Below are 17,214 nucleotides of genomic sequence, written 5' to 3' on the forward strand. Positions count from 1 at the left end.
CATCATCAGGTGAAACTTCACTGTAAATTGTCCCGCGGTTTGGGTTATTTTCTGGAATAAATTTCCACAGAGAGAGAGAGAGAGAGAGAGAGAGAGAGAGAGAGAGAGAGAGAGAGAGAGAGAGAGAGAGAGAGAGAGAGAGAGAGAGAGAGAGAGAGAGAGAAGTAATATGTACTTGCGTCACTCAAACTTTTGCTCTGCCACGTGCATCATTCAAGTTAACACATAACTGAAGCTTTATTTATTATAACAACTGAAGTATAATTATCAGTTCTTAATTCATCATCAATTAGTATGTATCACCTTCTGATATCCTGGTCATCACAACTATGAAACGGTCAACAACCAGATTTCTCCTACACCACCACAGGAACCAACAGCAAATCTCCATCCATGCTACCACCACCACCACTACCACCACCACCACCACCACCACTACCACCACCACCACCACCACTACCACCACCACCACCACCACCACTACCACCACCATCCACTAACACCACCACCACCACCACTACCACCACCATCCACTAACACCACCACCACCACCACTACCACCACCACCACCACCACCACTACCACCACCACCACCACCACTACCACCACCACCACCACTACCACCACCACCACCACTACCACCACCACCACCACCACCACTACCACCACCACCACCACCACCACCACTACCACCACCACCACTACCACCACCATCCACTAACACCACCACCACCACCACTACCACCACCATCCACTAACACCACCACCACCACCACCAACTTAACCAACAACCAATCCTCTCCACCACCACCACCACCAAGACCAACACAGTAACCGATAATAAACGTTCCTCTCCACCACCAACATCAAAGTCACCAACAAAACGATTTCTCTCCATCGTCATCTTCACCACTAGCACCACCACCACCACTAGCACCACAACTAGCACCACCACCACCACCACCACTAGCACCACCACCACCACCACCACCACTAGCACCACCACCACTAGCACCACCACTAGCACCACCACCACTAGCACCACCACCACTACCACTAGCACCACCACCACTAGCACCACCACCACTAGCACCACCACCACTAGCACCACCACCACCACTAGCACCACCACCACCACTAGCACCACCACCACTACCACTAGCACCACCACCACTAGCACCACCACCACCACCACCACTAGCACCACCACCACCACTAGCACCAACCGTGCCTTCTCTACCACCACAGATTCTGACTCGTGGCACATTGAGGGTGTCAACACCATCAGCTCGGCCTCGCTGCCCGCTACCTACGCTACACTCCCCAGGGCGGCCCACCTCTACACCCACGCTGCCGAATATCAGGTGAGAGAGAGAGAGAGAGAGAGAGAGAGAGAGAGAGAGAGAGAGAGAGAGAGAGAGAGAGAGAGAGAGAGAGAGAGAGAGAGAGAGAGAGAGAGAGAAATACACTATCGTTGCTATTCTCTGTAACACGCACACCGCCATCACACAGACCCGATACCAGCAAGACAGGCGATCAGAATGCAGTGTGAAACACACTTCGACGGAGGCGTTCCTTACGTCTGAGGCCCACCTCACTCGGCTGGTCCCACAATACATGATCTCTCAGGGAAATTTTCATTAGCATCATCACCTAAGGTTGTGCTGAGCACAAGAAGCGTTCCCCTTCCAACCACTACAAGGTCCTAGAACCAAATCATTCATGCACACTCACCCGAGTCCAGGCAATGTGGACCAACATGACCAGCGTCCGTGCATGATGCAGGCGTGAATGACTGATTTTGAGAGACATTGTTGAGGCTGGTGGAACAGAAGCGACGATGTAAAGGAGCTGAGGACATGGGATGGAACAGGGAGTTCCTTTCAGGACAGAGGTTCCTGGCTTTAATGAGACGCGGGACATTTACATAGAAGTGGTTGGGTACAGCTCTCATATTGTGTTTACAGAGCTCACTGCCAACAGACCAGAGCGAAGAGCTTGTTAATTCTTTTTCTGTTTCGGGGATTAACGAAAACACACAGACACAGACATACACACTGTTGATTCTAATCGCGAATTAATCTGATACAAATGAAAGAAAACAATTGAGTTCCAGATATCCTATCATACCTTACAAACAAAGTGGTTAACTAGAGGGAATTCATTCTGTTTACCAAAGAGCCTCGTTAAAGATAAGATGTTCTGTGAGATAATACACTCCATTTCCTCGAGGCAATAACAGCTATCTAGTGTCCCTGATAAAGTAACAGTTGGCATCAAGGAGTATGTGTTCTCACACAGTAGGCGAAGACGAGGGGTCGTTTATATGAAGTTTTCGAGTTTATTCTTTTACAGACTCAAGTGAGACTCTCTCCCCTTAACCCCACCCCACCGAAGAAAAAATGGCTTGTCATTTTATACGCTTTAATGTCTCACAGTGTGGAGTGGGTTCGGGAGCAACAGAGGCATATTTTATCAACACTGTTCGGTATGTGGCGCGCCTTATGGTGGTCAGACCTTAGTAGTGTGAGAGATTCTAACCCTTACAGAACCGGAGAAAAAAAAAAAATTAGCTGTGAAAGGAACAGCCGGGGGGAGGGGGGAGGGGGGGGGGGTTACACGATGGACGTTCCCGGGAACTCCAAAACCTGTTGAATTATGGCAGTCAAGGATGTGGGACTCGACTCTGATCTTAAGACGAGGACAGTGAGGTTCTTCGATTGCCTCCGGAGATGGAAGCGGTACTGGGAGAGGGATATATATATATATATATATATATATATATATATATATATATATATATATATATATATATATATATATATATATATAGATAGATAGATAGATAGATAGATAGAGAGAGAGAGAGAGAGAGAGAGAGAGAGAGAGAGAGAGAGAGAGAGAGAGAGAGAGAGAGAGAGAGTGAGTAAGGAAGGTGATAAGGAAAAAAGCTGGGGGGATGGAGCGGATGCACCTGTCTTGAGACCTGAAGGAAAGAAATAAATTCATGATGTAAGAGGCGACTCGTCCCGTTGATCCAGGACCTGGGTGTCCATGATGGTACATACAATTTTTTTTTTACCCCCCCGCCAGATTATACCGTGTCTCCCTCAGTTCAGCGACTCATGGTACAAAAATCTTACCGACAACTGAATTACCGAGACCAGCAATCTCTCTCCTGCACCTACTGTTGTATACATACAACCCATGGCCATCACAAGCAGACTGATCACAGTACCTTGTCTTCTGCGTGTGTCTGGAGATTGTTGAAGTGTTGCTCTCGACTGTCACACACACACATACACAACACACACACACACACACACACACACACACACACACACAGTATACCTCAGGAACCTTTCAAATGGCTCAAGATTCCAATCAACCATTTAACCACCAACCATTCCTCTCTTATCTCAGTGTTCCTGCGTGCTGTAAGGTTTGCTTGCGAAGTTCTCTTTCTGTTTATCTCCCGTATGTGTCACCTGTTTTTATATAGCGTGACCCTGACCTGACCTGACCTGACCTGCAGGGGTGTGGTGGCGGCAGCAGCGGCGTGCAGTACGCCGAGCTCCTCCTGGCTCACCCCTCCGCCGCTACACCACCACACTGCCACCAACCACAGCGGGTCGTGTACGCCACCCTGGACCACCAGCCACCACAATACCCACCCCCACACCAGCACCACGTCTACCCACAGCCATCCACGGCGACCAGCACGCCCACACACGCCCTCCATCACCACACGCCCACGCAAAGCGCCCACCCGCCGACAGCCCAGCAACAACAGCAACAGCAGCAGCAGCAGCAGCAGCAGCAAGCCACCTGGACACCATCGACCAGGACCATAGCGCGCCGCCATTCCCTGCGTCGTGACCCTTACGTGTGTGACCACGAAGCCGCCGTGCCCCTCATAACTACCCAGAAGGAGAGCTCCGTCTAGGGTAAGTGTGACCCCTCACTGTGACACTAATGTCTCCTGTGACCTGGTAGGTTTTTGCAGCTCCTGTGAATCTGTAACCTTCATTGTGGTCCCAAGATGGGCTATTTACTCCTTGAGTCCGACGAATTGGCTCCTTCACTAAGACTACGTATCCTCATGACAGGCGAGTTATTCTCTCGAAAAAGATTTTCTGTCTCAAGTGTAGTGCCACAATGGGGGTCCCAAAGAGGGGTCCTTCATGGGGGGGGGTTACTCTGACGTGTTGACTGTGGTCCTTGAGGCCTCTGGCAAATATGGCCCCTGACTATGACCCCTAGTATTAAGGGCGCCGTCTTTCGTCCTTTGTGTGACCCTTACTGATGCCTTATATAAGCGTTGCCCTGCCTGAAGTCCTCAGCGAGGTGTTGTGTAAGATCTCCCGTTTGACGTTCCTAGTGTCCCACAAAAAGCTCCTTATCAAGGCTTTCTGTGTGGTTCAAAGGTTCCTTCCTGCTTTATCTGCAGCTCCTCATCTTCATCAGGCTCGTCCCTCTTCCACCAGACCTCTTCACCTCTGACCCGCCCTTAGGTTGGCAGTCACATAACAGGAGGACTAAGGTTGTAGTCGTCCCACACACGACCCACATGGGGGGATGTGTTCTCTGGTGATGTTATTAAGTGTTCACTGTTTGGATCTATGGTCAACATTATGCCGTCTGACCTACAGTCTGTTAAGGTCAAGTTGCTTTTTCCTTGACCTAAAGTCAGGAGGTGTATAGTATAATTCTACTGGAAACATTGTGTATACTTGAAGAGGCTAAATTTCTTTTAATTTTACCTTATAATTGACATACACTACAGGCCAGCAGGCATTCAAATGTGTTTTATATATATTTTGTATAGTACGAGAAATAGATTCCATATTCAATTTCCTTTTTGTCTTTAAGAAAGATAGTTAGGAAATTGTGAGTCATAGAGTTAGCAGATAGAGGATATGTTACACACAGAGAATACATGATCTATATTACCACCTCAGATGGTAATAGCACACAGCTGGAATGACACAGTTAACCATCTACAGTCAGTAAGTCGGTGACTGGGGTGGAGAAGCATTCTCCAGGAGGCACAGTTAATGACCTTGTTTACTGTTCTCTCCTTCAGCGTTTACAGCCAGCGAAGGGTCAGCTGCAGCGGCAGGTGGTGGAGGCCTTGACGGATCAACCACAGCTGGTGCATCTCCCACAGCTGGGGCATCGCTCACCCCTGATACGTCAACAACAGCTGTGGGGGGCATCGCTCACAGCTGGTGCATCAGATATAGCTGGGGCAGCCCCTCACAGCTGGTACGTCATTCACAGCTGGAACATCAAACACTGCATCAGTCACAGCTGGAGCGTTGCTCACAGGTGGTATATGATTCACAGCTGAGGCACTAAACACGGCCGGTGTATCTCTTACAGCTGGGGAAATCATTTACAGCTGGAGCATGTCACAGTTGGTGCAGCAGCTGAAGGTGGGATATCCTCATGCATCATACGCAGCCGGTCCACCAGTCACAGCTGGACTATCATACACCACTGGTGTATTTCATACAGGTGGATCATCATTCATATCTAGTGAATCATACACACACACACACACACACACACACACACAGCTGGTGGATTACTCAGTCCTCGTTGCATCATCACAGATGGTGCGCTAAATCTAGTAAACCATATGACTGGTACATTATGACAGCTGGCTCACCACCTATATCTGGCGTATCACCTACAACAGATTCATCTCCGCATCTGGTGCAAGGGTTGGAGCACTAACACAGATGATGCTTTACCCAAAGCTCTCACACGCACAGGTGGTGCGTCACCCACAACTAACTCTACACAGATGGTGCTTCACCCAGCGATAATGGTATACCGACCAAAGCTGGATAATGAAACACAGCTGAAGCAGAGTTGATGAAACCAAAGGGCTGAGCAACACATACATCTCGACCGAACCCCATGCAAGTGTTGCATCACACTCAGCGAGGTGGTACAGAACCACGTGTGGGCGAGGAGGAGAGAAAAAGACGGTCGTAAATCCACAACATAAACATGCTAAAGGCCGAAGGGCAAGTCATGAACACAGAGAGAGCACAAGCAATCAAAATAATCCCACGGGTGCAGATGGCGTTCCTGTACTGTGGCACAGACCAATGGTGCAGATGGCGTTCCTGTACTGTGGCACAGAACATTGGTGCAAAAAGCGTTCCTGTACTGTGGCACAGACCACTGGTGCAGATGGCGTTCCTGTACTGTGGCACAGATCACTGGTGCAGATAGTGTTCCTGTACTGTAGCACAAACAGCGTTCCTGTACTGTGACAGAGACCAATGGTGCAGATAGTTTCCTGTACTGTGACACAGATCACTGGTGCAGATAGTGTTCCTGTACCGTGGCACAGACCACTGGTGCAGATAATGTTCCTGTACTGTGGCAGAGGCCACAACGTCTGCGTTCTACAGACGTCCACTACCACTGGCTTTAACATATACACGTGTGGCACATCACCATGACATTAATGAGGGATCAGTGAAAGGGTCTCTCTCTCTCTCTCTCTCTCTCTCTCTCTCTCTCTCTCTCTCTCTCTCTCTCTCTCTCTCTCACTGAGGCGGATGCTCTAAATCTGTGACCTACACACGATCAAGATGACTCCGCACGTGAAACAGAGGAGACACAGAGAGGGGAGGCGTGCACACATCTGGGGATAACTACGACCGCGTCTGTGGGGGAGCTCCGGTGTCTCTGTGATGAAAAATAGCCACAGAGGAGCCGTGTGCGTTAGGCAGATCACACGGTATGGTCTTAACAGGTCAACCAGCGTCCCTTGCGAACGAAGGAGGGGACTCTCGCGTCCTTGATCCGCACGTGACCAAAGGACGACAACGCGTCCGTTGATCCGTGAGGTCCCTCCCTTACGTTGCGTCAGAAGTGCGTAACTCTGTCCTTCTTACGTTTATGTAGGTCAAGGGAAATGCGCAGCAGCTGGCCACATTGCACCTAAACGAGTCTCAAAAGCCTCCTCGAATGATTTAAAATCAATCTTTTACTTTTTTTTTCCACAGCAATCACACAGGACTTCACTTACAGTTGCTCAATATTCAAAGTCTGTCTAAAATAATTCATTTTTCCTAAAACCATTTTTCTTTTTTGAGTGAATTTCATAGTTCTGTCGAGCGATTATTAAAGAGTCAGTGGAGATCCCCTTTAACAAAGTGGTGCTGCGGGAGGGGCGGTGTGCTGTGCTCTGGGTCTTGGAAGTACATCTACCATTCCTGTGGTGATGGGCAAGACCAAGTTCAGTGGTTGTCCCCGAGGCCAACTCTGACCTCACACGTTCCTCAGGTCATAAGAAAAGACCAGATCCTCATGTGGTCCCCAAGGGCCCCAACCCCCGACCTATACAGGAACTGTGGAGGACCAGGTCCAGTGGTGGTCCGACCCACAAACTGCGACATCTTCCACACTGCCTCCTCAGGTTCTCTATGGAGGCTCTTCTACCCCTACCCACCCCACAACTCTCCGAGACATGAAATCCATTTACCTTTCAGACCTCGGGGAACGACCAGGCTTATCACCATCCTGATCGCTACGGTCACACGTTAAGAAACTGACTCTTAAATATCACTGGGGTAACGATCACACTTAAATCTCCCGACTGCTTGAGTTGTTAAGAGGAAAGCAGAGACGAAACCTTTACCAGCTAAAGCCAAAGGCTGGAATTCTGACGTCGAACACTGGATATAACGTGTCGACCCCTGGTGAGAGTGAGAGGCAAGACCCTGAAAGTCGACCCCTGGTGATACTGAGAGATTTGACCCTTATGGTCGACCACTGATGATATCGACATGTTATAGACCCCTTAAGTCGACACCTGGTAACACCGGGAGATCAGACCCTTATAATCCTCTGGTGGAACCCGAAGGCCAGACCCTTAAATTCGACATCTTATGATAAAGACTCTTAAAGTCGACCTCTTGTGGTGCTGAAATGTCATATATACTTACCAATTATCTCACTGCTGACGGTGAAGTATCAGTCCATTAACTTTAGTCTCTGAGACGTCCAGAGGTCATCACTGAACAATTATGTTTAAAACATCCTTTTGCTAACAGAATTGAGGATATCTTAACACAGACCAGTACCTCTGTGATATCACACTACGATTAATCATTCTTGAGAATACGTCGAAAAAGGCATATGCTGAATGGAAGTTTAAAAAGAAAGAAAAAAAGTCGTCAATTAATCCATCATAAAAGATAAAAAAAACGTAGAATTAGTGAGAGTCAGTAAAGACTGATATATCACCATGATAACGGTTTGTCGATATCATCACAGATATTGTTCTATTCCCAAAAGCAATGCGCGATATTGTGATATCTAAAATTGTCGTCATCTACGAAACCTGAAATAGAATATGTCTAATTAGTGCTGTTAATTAAACCTTCGCTTATCAAAATCCTGCTCTCACCTCCATCTAACACTCAGCTAACTGGAGTGAGTAACTTGCAGTGGAAAGAACTTTTCAATGTATTGCTGACGTGCATCCATCAAAACCTTGAACTTTATGTTGAGCTCATCAGACCTGAGCGATTAAATAAAGAATCCTAAAAGTTAGCAAAATCGGCCAATTTTCTGAACCTTGGGTTCATGTGGAACCCGCACACAGCTGAACCTTGATGCTATCTGAACCCAACCACACTTGAATGCTGCACCAACTGGAACCACCCCTTGTGATATCTAACCCTTTGCAATAAATCTGAACGTTGCGTTCACCTGAAACTCGCTGTAAACAGGAGCTTGTGATGACCAGAACCTTCCCGTCACCTGAACCTTGCAATAACCTTAGCCTTTCGATCACGTTACCCTTGCACTCACCTGAAGGTTACTTTCACAAGCAACCGTGACTCTCCTGAGCTTCAACATCTGTTTACAGCATCATCAGGATTCTTAGATTCATTCGTGAGTTGTTCCCGTCAGATGTCTGCACTCAGGAAAGCCCTTGCACTCCTCCAGCTCGGCCACGTAAGAGCTCACGTGTCCTCTACTCTTCTTTTACGTTGTGGCTCGATTTTCCTACCTTCTGGAAGACTTCGCTCGAACGCAGGTATTCAATAATGGTGTTCTATCATGTCTTGGCAATAGCAAGACTCGTGGAAGCCTCTTGGATCCAGTGAGGTACCAGTTTCCGAGCACTGTTGAATGGTCAGACAGCGAGACTCCTCGATCACATCCTGTGAACTACTGGTCCCCCTCAGGCGGGCAATCATCAGGGAGTATGACTCTGGATTACATGTCCTGGTGAAGCGTAAACAAAGAGCAGACAGCGACATCTGTCGTCCCTACGTCACATCCTATGAACTACCAGGCCTCCAGTGGTGTATACAGAGCGACCCCTGTTACTCCTAGGTCACAATCCTGTCAACCATCATTCTCAAAATGTAACAAAAAGATCAGCAAACACCCACGTTACCACCAGCAATGTTTTTTTTAATAAGAAGCGGAAGAATGTTGACGTCATATTGCTTCACCAAGCAATGTGACAACTCTCAACTGTTGCCAGATCACTGTGTGTCGGAGACGACCTGTTCGTCCGCTCTTTTATTTGGGTATGAATCATCTCATCATCATTATTTTGATACAGATTGAAAGCATCATATCGCAATTAATGCAGACGCTATTCAGGTGTTTATGGGTATCAGCATCAACTGTAACACAGTGAAAGTCAAGGTATGAATAGATCTGTTGATTAATTTAATGACCGGCTTATTACATGCGAGGTCACCCATTAAGTTTATATTCTGTGAGTGAGTTTCGATTTTTCCCATTTCAGGAATAGGTTTTTCTAAAAAACATTTCAATCTAAATCTGTGCTCCAAAACATTTTGTATCACATGATCCAGAGGAGATATCATCCAAACAATATAATTAACTATGATCATTTAGGAAAAATCCTATATTTTCTCATCCACAATGTCATGCATCACCAAGACTGTTCATCTACCAAAGAGCATATTGTGTACATACATTATAGAAATGTTTCCTTGTCTTTTGAGAGTGTGTTAACGCTTGTTATACAAGCATTGTGCTGCGGGGCGGCAGCGAGGGTGGAACACACCCCCACTACACGACCCGCACACACTTCTCACTTTCCTCTGTGATGGACGTACGTATATTACCATAGCCTTTTAGCGGCCCAAGTGGTCGAGGGTGTCACCAGGCGTGAAATCCATCGTTCGAGGGACTGGCGAAAACTCTGTTGTTTACACTAAAATCAGTGCAGATTATAATCAGTGGACTGCTGTGTTTTTTATAGAAGAGAACAGTTTTCTATATACGATGTAGGAAAATTCATGTATGCCAGCAACATAGCATGGGCATCACTGCTATTTACTCATGTGTGCTATGTTGTGGAAAGCTGAAGGGATCTTCACTAGTGAATTTTGTCGATTCATCCAATCTTATTTGTAAATGTATTCATTGTATTTTTATATACGAATAAAAGATTTCAGTATATGTCTTGGTATCACTGGCCCTCAATACTGAACAAGAGATGAGTACGGGAAAAAATATAGAAAAATGAGGGACATAAGGTATATGAAGTATACAGTCATCCTCAAAACACACACATACACACACACACACTGACACACACACACACACACACACACACACACACAGAGTGAACTTGTGGTGGGAGCTACGCGCGCCACTGGATCAGCATTCTCTTCCCAGAGACCACACAGTCTCACACCACAGGCAAGCAACACCAGTAGACTTTGTGATTCAGACCACCTCCACTACTTGAACGAATTGACTACATGAACACAGTGCTATACTGATCCTCTGTGTAGCAGAGCTACCTGGGACGCTGGGCTCACCATGAGACCACAGGCCGGAGCTGATGGCGATATTACTCTCCCCCGCCCATCACAGCCGACGCGGACCCACACCACCCAACAACTGCTGCATTGGCCTGGCAATATTGGTGTGTGTTGGAGGTGTCAACAAGTTATATGTATCCTGCATCCCGCTGTCGCTCCTCCTTCACTCTCTACTGCTACTATAGTCGGAATATATATATATATATATATATATATATATATATATATATATATATATATATATATATATATATATATATATATATATATATATATATATATATATATATATATATATATATATATTTCTTTCTTTTCTTTCATACCATTTGCCATTTCCCGCATTAGCGAGGTAGCGTTAAGAACAGAGGACTGGGCCTTTGAGGGAATATCCTCACATGGTCCCCTTCTCTGTTCCTTCTTTTGGAAAATTAAAAAAAAAATGAGAGGGGAGGATTTCCAGCCCCCCGCTCCCTTCCCTTTTAGTCGCCTTCTACGACACGCAGGGAATACGTGGGAAGTATTCTTTCTCCCCTATATATATATATATATATATATATATATATATATGGTTTCTTAAGTTGTTACTAAGGCAAAGAACCAGATGCCGAAAAAGGTCACAGCTCATAGCTATAGCCACATCGACCTCTCCCTGGTCTGATGGTCGACCTCTTCTGGGTCTGAGTGTCGACCTTCCCCTGGACTGATGGTCAGTCTCTTCCTGGGTCCGACGTTCGACCACGGACCTCACCATCCTCTAGATGTAAACCACCCCTTCTCGTTACCCTGTCGTCCGCCATGAAGGCAATAGGTGTGCAACAGGTGATAAACCCAAAGTATTCAGTGTCCCTTATCCCCGAGAGACAGATTAGATTCCGTCATCAGCACTTCAAAGTGGTATGTTAAAGGAAGCCACTTCCTCTGACATTATTGCTGCCTCTCTTGGCTTTGATCTGCTCTCTCTCTCTCTCTCTCTCTCTCTCTCTCTCTCTCTCTCTCTCTCTCTTATATATATATATATATATATATATATATATATATATATATGGAAGGCATCATTCATGTACAATATTCGTCAGGGGCGCTAAGTCTTAAATGAAGGTCAAAAAAGGTCAAAAATAAGGTCAAATGAATAAAACAAGATCGAATAAACTGAGATAAATGAAAGACGTTCTCTCTTCGTCACCTCTCCTGCTTCTCGTTTTCGTAGAAAAAAAAAGAAGAGAGGGGGAAAAATCTCCAACTCAGGCTCCATTTTTCATCTTAAAATCACTTTGAAGTTATTGATTCACAGTGAGAACAGGTAGAGGAAGAGGGAGAATGTAAAGGCAGGAATAAGCAAAGGGATGAGAGCTGAATCATGGAGGAGCGACTAACTTTAGTTTTCATCAGAGAGAAAGTAAGATCAGCCACCCCGACACGGAGGTTGTGGCAAGATGGTTCCGGGTATCACCTCGAAATGTCTAGGTTGGGAGAGCAATATACACATCCCTGAGCGGCTGACGCCCACAACCTACAGACGAAGTAAGTGTAAGATTCTTAGTTCATCTGGGCGGCTTCCGTCTCCAGCGTAGTACCTGTGATGTTCTGTACAACATGCAGTTATGTTATGCATGTTCTCGTGTGACCGGATGGGTTGTGTGTGGGTGTCTTGTTGTGAGGCAATGATCTCTGGATACACATCTTCAACGTGAGGTCTTTACCTCACTATTACCTGCCAATACACCTACAACATGGTGTGGCTTCCTATAACCCACCACTGTTCACTGTACTCGTTCCTACAACATGGTGACCTACAGTGCATCAGTGTCTCCACACGCGCATCCTGTAGGATTCATATCAGCATACAACGTACGAGAGGTGGTTCCCAGTCTCCCTGGATCACATGGATGGTGTTGGGATGTACTGTAGAGGCAATCATTCAAGGGACACGACTAGGCATTACTGTCAGACCACAGTATCGGGACGACAGATTTGGTCCTTCCTCCGTCTTGGCTGGGATGCCGTCACTGCAGACGAAAGCGGCAGACACTAACACCAGCTCAGGTGTAACATTGATGCCCGACTGACTCCGTTTGCTTTAAGTGTCTCACATGGAAGCTCTTGAATCTTTGCTTCTTTCGTCCGAATGATTGGATAAGTGCCTCAGGCGGTGTGGGAGAAGTTATGGCTGGTTTAGCTGGTTGATGAAGCAACGCTGGCTCGCAAGGACGCTCCGGAAGGAGACGCAGACGACTCGTATACGTCGGTTACTTCCCTAGGATCACCACCAGCGACTCTCCTCTTCCTAAGGTCAAGCGTCGGCCGAGGTATTCTCGCCCCTTCCCTCTTAGTGGAAGATCATGTTCCATTACTTGGGTGATACGGAAGGTAATTAACATGTTAATGATATCATTTCGGGCGGCTATGACGTTATACCACGATGGGATATGATCTTCCGAGCTGTGGCACAGCTCGCTCTGCTGTGTGCTGTTACGTTTACAGCTTTGTATTTACTGTGATGAGGAGACATTAGTAGTGATATCGGTGACATAATTCACATTTATGGTACATTAATGACGCAATCTCGGTGTTTTCCTTTGATTATCACGGAAATGTAATGAGCTTTTAAAATAAATCTATGACAGGTTTTCCAATGCTGTAGCTCCGACCTGTGGTATACTGTGTTTCTACCTAGAGTTGCAATCAATGCTACCCAGTGTTGTTTCTTCAGTGGTGTCAGACAGTGTGGCGTTATGGCGTTGAACTGCTGTTGGCAATGTCCGCTGGTGTTCACTAGGGGTGTGTGCTGTCGTCCCTGTATTGCTCTGTGGTGCTGACTCGTGCGGCAGACCTACAGCCCAGCCTTGCTGCGGGGGTCAACCATTAGAGTAGTATGTCACACTTAGGTCAAGGCCGTGGAAGCTTCCTGTATCACATCCTTGCGACGTACAACACGACTCCTCATTACCGTCTCGTCGAGTAATACCTCAAAGTTTCGTTTAGGTTAGCCTCTTGAGTACGACTGAACGACCATTGAGCACGACGAAGCGACCCTTGAGCGCGACGGAGCGATCTTTGAGCACGACGGTACGACGATTCAGTACAACGGCATGATCCCTGGGTGGGACTGTCTGGTCTTTGACCTTATGGGTCAGGTCATAGGTCAGGGGATGCTAACCTTGGGTCACATCTACAAGTCATTCCACAGTCTATAAATGTACTTGTGTAGGATGGTGAGTACATTCGTGTGGCATCTAATGCCATCGTGTTACTGTTAATAAAAGAAAACATTCTGCTCATCTAATGTGCAATACGTCCGTCTTGTCTTCTGATCCTTGATCCTTCTGATCTTTTTTTTATCGTATTGACCACAAGTTCTTTTATATTGTATAAGATATGTGTTTTCCTCCTGGCACTTTTCATCAACCTAACTGTTATTGCTGTTCAATATTGTTCCTGCTGTATTCATAGTCGTAGCTGTTGCTTATACAGCTACTCCCTCCACATGAGGTCCCATGATCTGTTATTATCTCATGCACACCACCCGCACCCGTGGGCGATGAACTTCACCCCAAGTGCTGGTCATACTAACTTGTCTGTTCATCGACCGAAGCAAGTTACGTGATATGGGCCTCGTAGTGGGACGACTACCTTGAGGTCGTCTGGACGACTTGGGTGTGACTCACCCATCCTGGTCGTTCCCCATGTAGTCCAGTGATCATCACAAGAGGTTTTATTACTGTCAAAAAAAAGGAAATCCCAAATACACTCAGACAGCTGGTAGCAACTATCTCTTCTTTTGTACTTTTCTTTAATGTTATTCAGGTAAAAAGTACGGTTAGAACTGGCCTCTGGGGTCCTTATGGTCCAAGAGTGGGTCTTAACACTATGTGCCAGACCTACAGGCAAAAGGTTATACGAGCAGTGGGATGTGTGGTCTCTTGTGGACACGTTAACACCGGCCAGCGGGTCTGCATTACTCCCATGGTTTTGTGTTGTACTTTTAAAACTAGATATGCAATCCTCTCTGCATTATTCTCATATTCTTCTGCGGTGCTTAAAACCTGATATGTAATTCTCCCTAAAGCTCCGGGAAAAAAAGGATAACATGATTAAAAATACTGTTACTGGACACACCGCATAATATCCTAAATTACCTTGAATTACCAGCTAATGTATTACATTAACTGAAGGTACATCTGAATGGGAAAGTTGGGCAAGGAAATTTTCTGCATGTAACTGCACAATGGTAATGTGATTTTGCTTGTTAGAGAGGACGATTCTAGACCAGATTATGTTCTCATTAACAAAGAGTTTTCGCATGTATATCGTCCTTGGTTACATTAGTACATGCGTTAATTAAGCCGGGACAATTAAGAGTTACGGTACCTGCCTTCATTACCACAGTACCAGGTGTGGCACCGACCATCACTACCACAGTATCAGGTGTGGTACTGTCACTACCACAGTATCAGGTGTGGTACTGTCACTACCACAGTATAAGGTATGGCACCGACCGTCACTACCACAGTATAAGTTATGGTACCGACCATCACTACCACAGTATAAGGTATGGTACCGACCATCACTACCACAGTATAAGGTATGGCACTGACCATCACTACCACAGTATAAGGTATGGTACTGACCATCACTACCACAGTATAAGGTATGGCACCGACCATCACTACCACAGTATAAGGTATGGTACCGACCGTCACTACCACAGTATAAGGTATGGTACCGACCATCACTACCACAGTATAAGGTATGGTACTGACCATCACTACCACAGTATAAGGTATGGCACTGACCATCACTACCACAGTATAAGGTATGGTACTGACCATCACTACCACAGTATAAGGTATGGCACTGACCATCACTACCACAGTAAAAGGTATGGTACTGACCATCACTACCACAGTATAAGGTATGGTACTGACCATCACTACCACAGTATAAGGTATGGCACTGACCATCACTACCACAGTAAAAGGTATGGTACTGACCATCACTACCACAGTATAAGGTATGGCACTGACCATCACTACCACAGTATAAGGTTTGGTACCGACCATCACTACCACAGTATAAGGTATGGTACTGACCATCACTACCACAGTATAAGGTATGGTACTATAACTAAATATTTTGAAGCAAGTTAGGCCCAGCAGGAAGACTACACTGTTTATAACTAAACTGATTCGTTACAATATTCAGGTGGGCACACAAAACCCGTAGGGACGAAAATCAAGGAATTTAACTCTAGTTAAAAGTACTAAATGCATATCAACTTTTTCGTTCTTTGAGTACGCGGTAAAAAGAACCTTTTTTTTTCTTTTCTTTAATTCTAATAGAAATTGTCGAGTCGTGCGTGTAATTTTTATAGCAGCATTCGGTGATTTTTACAGGAAGTAAAAAAAAATCAGTTTCACATGAAAGCGTTTGGCATGTGTCTGGCATTTCCTAGAGTTGATTTACAAACGTTATATATCAAATGGTCATCAAGAAACTCTTCAGGAAGTTGAAAATTCCGTGCAAAAAAAGCAGAATGCCGAAAGATAACACAAAGACAACACAAAATGGATTAACGGAAGCTTGAAGTTTTAACTTCTACAAAATCATAATATTGCTTATTTATATAATTTCGTTTAGAAACGGCTCTGTGGCAGCTCTCAAAGCTGACCTATGTAGTAGCTTTGTAGACAAGGAGTGTGTGAGCAGGTGGCAACATTAAACTGGCTAACCTAGTTGCTCTTCAGCTTTTAATCGCATCCGAATTACAGCGTCCATACTCGTTGCCTTCACTCCACATCGACAGAAAGTAAACCCTCGCACGCTACAGTAATTCAGCTTTTGACACAGACATCCTCACAGAATATGCTGCGACAGCCGATGAGGTACATATGGAGGAAGGTCATGGAAAAACTTTACCACAGTTATCAAGGCTTTCGTAAGGAGACGAAGGCTAATGGCCTCGTTGTAAGGTGATATCCTCCAGCTCCCCCCACCCCACGATGACCCCCCCACCGTGACCATAACAGCATCTGACCTGAGGCCGCCGGTATTATCCTGGACTGGTTGGTCGCTTGCTCTGGTCATTAGTCTTGTTACGTTCTAGAATTTGCTTTGTTTGTGTTTCAACAATACGTGTGTTGTGCTTCAACCTTACATTGTGTTATGTCTCAACATTATAATGTGTGTGTGTGTGTGTGTGTGTGTGTGTGTGTGTGTGTGTGTGTGTGTGTGTGTGTGTTATGTTTCAACATTAGGTGTGTTACGTGTCAACATCATTTTGTGTTACATTTCAACGTTAGTTTTAATCATGTCTGAACATCAGCTGTGTTATGTATATCGACATATAAGTCTGTGTTATATT

General features: G+C 45.8%; 1 protein-coding gene across 2 annotated transcripts in view; it reads left to right on the forward strand.

The window, feature by feature from the left end:
• Positions 1 to 10,482, forward strand: part of LOC139753776 (protein turtle homolog B-like) — a 120,434-nt gene extending 109,952 nt beyond the window's left edge. Inside the window, exons 14-17 of one of the 2 annotated variants that reach the window (XR_011713762.1) lie at positions 1,249 to 1,364; positions 3,536 to 3,947; positions 5,087 to 6,250; positions 6,313 to 10,482. Coding sequence is in view for 1 of the 2 variants with exons in the window: in XM_071670629.1 (XP_071526730.1) it covers positions 1,249 to 1,364; positions 3,536 to 3,946 (527 nt within the window). In the remaining variant the exon portion in view is untranslated. Of the gene's footprint in view, positions 1 to 1,248; positions 1,365 to 3,535; positions 3,948 to 5,086 lie in introns of both variants that reach the window. The other variant, XM_071670629.1, reaches the window with a different exon arrangement.
• The last annotated feature ends 6,732 nt before the right edge of the window (positions 10,483 to 17,214 follow it).

The sequence above is a fragment of the Panulirus ornatus genome, chromosome 15 (assembly GCF_036320965.1).
Source record: "Panulirus ornatus isolate Po-2019 chromosome 15, ASM3632096v1, whole genome shotgun sequence".
Lineage (NCBI taxonomy): Eukaryota > Metazoa > Arthropoda > Malacostraca > Decapoda > Palinuridae > Panulirus > Panulirus ornatus.